Source organism: Physella acuta, unplaced genomic scaffold, assembly GCF_028476545.2.
Source record: "Physella acuta isolate Inbredline_101_S28 unplaced genomic scaffold, ASM2847654v3 ptg000087l, whole genome shotgun sequence".
Lineage (NCBI taxonomy): Eukaryota > Metazoa > Mollusca > Gastropoda > Physidae > Physella > Physella acuta.
Window position 1 is genome coordinate 930,585 of NW_026731607.1, and position 8,310 is coordinate 938,894.

At 34.0% G+C, this 8,310-nt stretch overlaps 1 protein-coding gene across 1 annotated transcript; it reads right to left on the bottom strand.

Moving 5' to 3' along the window:
- Positions 1-658: 658 nt before the first annotated feature.
- LOC131926857 (low-density lipoprotein receptor-like) lies at positions 659-3,670 on the bottom strand. Its single transcript, XM_059282494.1, has 5 exons — positions 3,560-3,670; positions 2,205-2,287; positions 1,405-1,533; positions 953-1,110; positions 659-789 (listed from the first exon to the last, which is right to left on the bottom strand). Exons 2-5 carry the CDS (start codon positions 2,269-2,271, stop codon positions 742-744), a joined length of 402 nt encoding a protein of 133 aa, XP_059138477.1. The 5' UTR covers positions 2,272-2,287; positions 3,560-3,670; the 3' UTR covers positions 659-741.
- Between the last annotated feature and the right edge of the window lie 4,640 nt (positions 3,671-8,310).

Below are 8,310 nucleotides of genomic sequence, written 5' to 3' on the forward strand. Positions count from 1 at the left end.
CTAGACACGGCTCCTAATTTTAAAATATTAGTTACACAACTTTTTCTCTCAGAAGTAAGTTTTACTATTGTAAAAAATCGTAGTTTCTTGGAAACAAATCTATTTAACACTTAACGTGAAATAATAAGGCAGCGATAGAATGTATCCCTATTTATAAGTTATTTGTTAATTAGACAAGTGGGGAGAGCTTGGAGTTTTTTTTTGGATGGTCAATAAATCTGTGAAGTTACGTTGTGAGGGAAAGTTGGAAAAGTATAGACCGTTGGCAGTAATGCTGACGACACCGTCCCTTCATATTCCGAAGTCAAGAAATATAAAATTTACTCCATCTGCCCTATGAATCTTTGAATCTGAAAGGGGTGGTTTTTACCATGAAAATTGATACACTATACTATATTAATTAATAATCTTCCCAATACAAAGCTATACATTGTATACTTCAGTACACATTTTATAATTTGCCTGTAAGTCGTGTAAAGAGATCTATAACAACTTTTTCCACAAAAAAGAAATGAATTTTTAAACTAATCCCCAGAGCAATGTCAGAAGAGTTACTATTAAAATAAACTCCAACTTCCTTTCCACCCTCCACCCCCTCACCCATTTTTCACTACCAGAAACTATATCAAACAACAAAACTATTTTTGTGGAATTTTGTTTTATTTGCCAGCCAAGAAATAGAGTAATAATATCCTGATTGTTGCGATGTGACTAGCATAGGCCTATACATAGCATGAAGTCTCAGTCATCGGACCAATAGATAGGAACGTCAGACACAAAAAGCTGAGCCTGAAAAAAAATTCAAAGTCCACACTAGAGATAACAATGTGCAAAATCACATGCTTTGTTTAATCTTTTCATTTTTTACAAAGTGAACTTTAGTAAAAGCTGAAATGTGGATTTAATTTAAGCAGATGCCCTAATAACTTTATACAGAAATTAATACAGTTACTTTTGCTGGTTTGTGATAACCGAACGGAACTCCCACTCTGCATATGCTTTCGTCACTCCCGTCATCACAATCTATCTCATCATTACACACACGGTAACGTGCGATACATTTTTGGCCATTTTCGCACTTAAACTGGTTACCGTGACTACAGTCAGTTGCTGTCAATAAAAACAAAAGTAAAAGATAAAAGAAAAAAGAAATTTTTAAAGTGTGTATTTGCTAATGATATTAATATTATTTTATAATGTTAGGTCTAACCGCTCAGTTGTGGACTAAAAAATCAAACAGAAGACAGTCTAGTTTCATATATTGTGTAAATTGATTATTATTGAGATATTTTTAACTTGAATGGTCTGTTAAATCAGGATATCAACCTTTTTTCTGCAATTTATTTAATATAAATAGCTAATATTATATACGAAATACGTTTTATATTATACATTAAAACTTACGACAATTTGCTTCATCGCTATTGTCGTCACAATCATTTGCTTCAGTATCACAAAAATAGTCATCCCAGACACATTCTTCGCCATCGTCACAATAGAACCCACGAAATGCAACGGAATTACAACTTCTCCCTATTAACAAATAGTCAAGCTTGATATGAAAAATCGCAAATATTAGAAACTCACAGAAATAATTATTAAGTTTAAAATGTTTGCTAATGCTGAAGGTAATAAATATTTGAAAGATAAGAATGTTACCAAAACTATAATTTATATAATTTATACAAGGTTTACCAATGTTTTGTGTTGCATTTTGTTAAGTGTATCTATTATATTTTTACACAACAGATGGTTCACAGACTACAGAATAAACATACCTCAGCCTCAGACATATTAATTGTGTGTGTATAATTCTATTTATATACTACTAAAACTATACTTTATTCACAAGTTTGAATCTTTATGTTTGTGTGTGTTGTGGGTCCGAAAACCATATATTCATGTAGTATTTTTTTTTATTTTCGCATTCAGATGGTACACAGTGGAAAATCCCAACACAAGCCAATTGCTCCAATCAATTGTTGTTATTAAGCTAAAGCTGATAGCATCTATTTATATTTGCATAAAGGATCCTCGCCTATGGGACAATGGGAAGCGCATTTATTTGGACAAAAAAAAACAATAATTATGCACATACCATGCGCTTCTCTTGTTAAACTGTTAGGCATAAAAAAATAAGTGCTAACACAAGAATTCTACAGCTTTATCTAACAAAATATTGACTAATATAGAGATGAAAATATTTTTTTGCTCAGTATTAGCGTACAAGACAAATACCAGCAGCATGATGGTCCATAGTTTCACGTCCATTGTTTATGTTTGCAATCTGCTCAATATAAGTTTGACTATTAAACCCTGGTTTATATTTTAATTAATTTTTCAACTCCAAGATGTTAAAATCGGTGCAAATTGAAAGCTATATAATATGTTGAAAATGGATCCAACATTCTCCCAAATGTAACACGGTTACATGATTCAGGCGCGGATTACAATTGGAGGTGGTCAGTGACTGAAAATTATCATGAGAAGTTCTAGATCACTGATGCTATTGGAGAGTAATAGGAACGATATGCTTTATTTACTTGTTAATAGTAAGAGTTTTACAGCCTGCAATTTACAGGCAAACAATGGATAAGGTAAAGTAGTTGCCAAAGACTCTGTCTCAAACAACAGATTGTAAATCTGCGAAGATGTGATGTGTTATTCAATAGATCTATGGCCCGTTGAAGGAGGATTACAACGTGACTGAGATGAGTTAGATAGTGTTATATTTTTCTCTGAACCAAAATCCCCTTCAGAATTAAATGGAAACGAAAAATGTCATTGAAAACGGATTTTTATCCAACAAAATCGGTATTTTTACCGAATCCAGAAATTTTACTTGAAATAAAACACCTAAAAACTCCAAATTAATCGACTATTTAGAATATTTTTCAAGATTTTGTTTTCTATATTTACATTAGTCTTAGAGTTTTGTTTAATTTTAGCGCTAGGGCTAGGGCTGGGGTCCTATATTATTTTAACCAAATTTACTCAATTATCTTGCTAAAAAATAAAGATTTATATAAAATATTTAAGCCCTAAAATAGTTTAGAAAAAAATTCAATTATTCATTGAGTTATTAATTCAGATTGGTCTAGATTCTAGACCCAGAATCTAAATAGTTTCTTTACTTATTCACACAGAAGAAAATTAAGTGTAGTTTATCAGTAGCTCTAGAGAATATCATTGTATTGAAGCTAAAATAGCAAAGATGTGTTTCAAATATTTAAGGACTAAATAGTTTAATTGAGAAACCCGAAAATGTCTTGGGTTTTCATACTTGTTTTTCTCTTTAACTTCTTAATTTAAGTTTGGCCTTGAGTCTAAAAAATAATTTATTTATTTATCGTCTTTAAATAAATTTATAATTAAAATTTAGGGAAAATGAACATTTTTATCAACATAAATACGCATTTTACAGTTCTACACATAGTACAGATGCTCTCATACAGCGGAGTTGACACACAATTAAAAAATTAAAAAAAATAAAAAACCAAACAAAAAATAAACATTTTTTTTTTTAAATTCGATTATTTTTTATATTTACTTCACTTACCCTGATTTTCCTTCCTTTAAATCAATGCAGGACCTTGCGAGTGTTCTTTCCGAAACGTAACGAGTTCTTTCTTATAAAATTCTCAATCGCCACGTAATTTGTCCATTCCTGCCTCCCCTTTATATAAGTAACTTGTAGCTGACGTGCAAGCCAACGCCTAGCCACGCCCCACCGAGCCTCTTTAGCTGCTAATTCGCCACGTCTGTAGATTTAATTTATGCATATCTAATTTCTTAGTCAGAGTAGGGCGGGTCGTGTGTACTCACACACGTATTGATTAATTTATTCGACATCGATACTTGATATTTGTCATTATTTGACAACAACGACACTAACATTAACGCCTAATTTTTTTTCCAATCTGAACAGTGATCTAATGCAGAATTTCGAATGTATATAGAAAATATATAATTTATATAGAAATATGTATACATTTACCTGTTTCTTTCCCCCACCCTCCAACACCGGAGAAAAAAGTCTGAAAGAAACGCTGTCTGTATGATTGAGGTTTAACGGCCAAAAGTAGGAAACATGTTTAGATTATAAACCCTGGCTCTAGTCTGTTTGACTTTTGTTTCTTTCAGAATTTTTTTCTCAATAAATAGATCAAAGTTACTAGATAAAGTTTTGTGATAATGTTTACACTTAGCATCTATAAAAAAAAAAAAGAACGGTGTCATTGATGGTCGAAAAAAATTGTATTACGAATGGAATGCCGAAAACGATACACAATAGTAATGTCGTTATTGATAATTCAGACAAATACAAATAGACGCTTAATGTATTGTCTAATTTTAGAAGTGAACGTAGATATAGAAAACAAATACCGGAGAATTATTATAATTAGAAAAAGTTGGGGTTATTAGGTGTTGTATTTCAAGTTAAAATTTACGGATTCGGTCAAAAATCAGTTTTAGAAAAAAATCCGCTTTGATGACATTTTCGTCTCCTATTAAATTTAAACTTTAACTTGTGCTATTGGTTTTGGTTTCTGTTTAGAGAAAAAGACTACACTTTCAACCTAACGCCCGTTGAATGTCTCCCTCAACAAGCAATTTATCTAGTCTTTAATAATTTTCATTTTAGCGCACACCCACAACACAATCTACTCTCATAAGTCTACACCGCCTTATACATCGACATCCACACCACACTGCACTGCATCAACAGCACAAAACACTGCCACTCATATCAACACTACACTGCACGTATCAGCATTATATTACACTTCATGCACATCCACGTTAATACCACACTGCCTGTTGTTCACAGCCACCTGTTACGCATGAACTCTTTGCCCGTCAACTTTGTCTATATGGGGGGGGGCGTAAATGTGTAATCTTCTATATTAAAAAGTACCTATTAATTAACAACTTTTATTATATTATATAAACTATAGAAAGTGTAATATAAAAAGGTATAGCGATCTTGTTGTGCGAAGAGGGCTAACTGTCGATTTTGCGCCCCCTCACCAAATTAGGCCTATATATAATTGGTGAAAATTCAGAAAATGCGCCCCCACCACCTTTATTTAAATGGTTGGTTGGCTTTTTACTAGTCACTTTCCGTTTTTTTTATGTCAGATATTTTGATGTAGCAAATAATTAAATAAGTCTGTAATATCAAATAGCAGTCTATTCGGCATCATTTATGGAAGACTCTTTAGCTGTTGCAATTTATTAAAACGCACTCAAATATTTCACACTGACTGCAATGGGATTCGTTTCAAGTGAAGCCATTTTAGAATATATAATGAACGTTAAAGGTTTTTGATAATAATCCGTGTGTTTATGCGGGAGTGGCGTATTTGTATGTATGTGTGTTTGTGTTTGTGATGATTTGAAAATATTATTTGTGTATGTGTGTTTGTGTTTGTGATTATTTGAAATGATTATTTGTGTTTGTGTTTGTGTTTGTGATGATTTGAAATGATTAATTGTGTATGTGTGTTTGTGTTTGTGATGATTTGAAAATATTATTTGTGTATGTGTGTTTGTGTTTGTGATTATTTGAAATGATTATTTGTGTTTGTGTTTGTGTTTGTGATGATTTGAAATGATTATGTGTGTACGTATGTTTGTGTTTGTGATTATTTGAAATGATTATTTGTGCCTGTGTGTTTGTGTTTATGATTATTTGAAATGATTAGAGATTGTGTAAAGTGAGTGTAATTGTGTGTATGTGTGTGTGTCGCCGTGTCTGTGTTTGTATGTGAGTGTGTCTGTATGTGAGTGAGTGTCTTTTTAGTGTATGTATATCTATTTGTCTGAGCAATCTTGCGTATGTCTGTTTGTGATTGTGTGTGCGTTTGCATGCTTGTATGCTTCTGTGCGCGTGACTTTATGTGTTTGTGTGTGTTGACGAGTGTGTGTGTATGCAAAACAATTTTTAGTCCTTGGATGGTCGCTGTTTTCGCATGAGCTGTTAGAAATGAAAAGAACAGATGTGATAAAAGATTTCATGTTTAAAATTTCTAGATAAGCAATATTCCACACGAGTAGATTTAAAACAATATAAGATAAATTCGGTGTTATAGGTATCATAGCTACCCATATTAACCAGCTGTCACAACCACCAAATTAACCAGGTGTCATAACCATCCAATTAACCAGCTGTCGCAACCATCAGAGCTACCCATATTAACCAGCTGCCACAACCATCCAATTAACGAGCTATCACAACCAACTAATTATCAAGATATCATAGCTACCCATATTAACCAGCTGTCACAACCACCAAATTAACCAGATGTTATAATACCCCATGACAACCAACTGTCATAAACACACACATTGACAAGCTGTCTGACTGTCACAACCACCCATAATAACCAGCAGTCATAACCACCTATTAACCGGGTATTATAACGACCCATATTAACCAGGTGTCATAACCATCCGTATTAATCAGATGTAATTACAACTCACATTATCACCCCATTAACCAATATTTTTTATTGCTAACCCGAAAGTCACGTGTTCGGATCGCTAACGCTGTTCCATGTAGCGGCCACCTAGGGTTTTTTGCAATACATCGTACTTTGAACAGCGCATACCGGCCACTTCGTGAAATCGCCATAATCACTTTACATTGATCAGCCAATGTCCGAAATTTCTCTCGAATTTTTATATTGGCCATTATATTAGCTAACTGATGTCTATCGTGCCTTTTTGTATTCATGCGTTTCAGAAAGTCAGACAGTGAACATGTGTGCGTATGTGCGTGCATATGTGCGTGCGTGTGTTTGTTTGTGCGTGTGTGCGATGATTTTAGGTTAGCTATCTTGCGGTTATTTTCATATCAAATATCGATCAAATTCGCTCACAAAGATACAGCTGTCTCAGATTAAACGAACAATGGCATGAACTAATTTCAAGCAGGCAACACCAATTAGTAAATCCACCTGAATTAATCACAAACAAATGGTTTTCTGCCTGTAGCTGTGGAATTGTCTGTGTGTAGGCTACATGTAAAAGTGTGTTTGAGTGTTTTTTGTCAATGTCTATGTTTTGCTAATATGAATGACTAAGTTTCAGTGTTCTGAATGTCAAAATAATCGAGAACATAGCAATTCAGGTGCAAAAATCACAAAGGGAATATGCAATATATAAATATGAACTTTGTGCTGATAACTTTGTTTTGGAGCTATAACTTTTAGCGACAACAAACTACTGTTTTAAAACAAATATTTGTATTCTTATCCTAGTTAGCGTCAACAAAAATTTGACTAATAAAACAAATATAAAAAATCTTTGTATTAGAAAAAAAACTTTTAAATGCACTGAAAATAAGAATAAAACAAACTAATTTACTTTTATTAAAGAAAGCAAATTAAATTACACAAAGTCGGTTGAAGGGGCTTCTTCTTCTTCTTCGTTCTTAATTATTAGTGTTGAAGGGGATCGAGATTTATCTGCCAGTGGGGTTGAATTCGAGACTTTGTTCGAATTTATCAACCATGAGCTTTTTGCCGACTCGACCACGCCTCCAACACAATTAAGCGTTACGTGTCAACTGGTTATGCGCCATTGAGGTCAGTGACTCCGATTTGCTTCCATAGCCTTTGTCCAACCAAGAACAAACTACAAGGCAGCAGTTGTTTTAATTTTGGAGTTATCTCTCCTAGAACTCGAGACTTTTCGGTCTAGCAACCATGAGCTTTACCGACTCGACCACGCCGACCCGGTTGAAGGGGCGTGTATTCTGATTCAACTGCCGAACTTCCACAGGGTCGGCCCAAGACACCCTTACTTTCGCGTAAATCGAAGCACCCCAGGATCCCACATTAGCACTATAGCATCTATGTTTGTTTTAAAGAGCGTCCTTATAATTTCAACGGCTAGACGAAACCAGTGGTTGCACCCGGCGCTTGTGCAGTTCTGTAGCTGCTGGCTTATGGAGCGACCCGCGACAATCCTGACACTTGGGTGGTCGCAGAGGAGTGTTAGTTAGGGTTAGCATACCCTGGGGCGTCAGGCCGGTAATATTGACCAACCATGCTCCATCAACTAAGATGCATTATTTATATTTAAAAGACTCAGGTTTAGGAAATAATTTCACACGTCTAAAGAGGCACATTTGGTAATGGGATGGTGAAAGACTTAAAAATATATTGTACGTATGGTGTGTAGGGCAGTGTATTGTTTCAGAGTTTAAACATGTTTATTTTATTTACACTGTTAATGTTAAATACACAGAAATATTAGCAGAACCACAACTATAACAGCAACATATAAACACACAGACATACT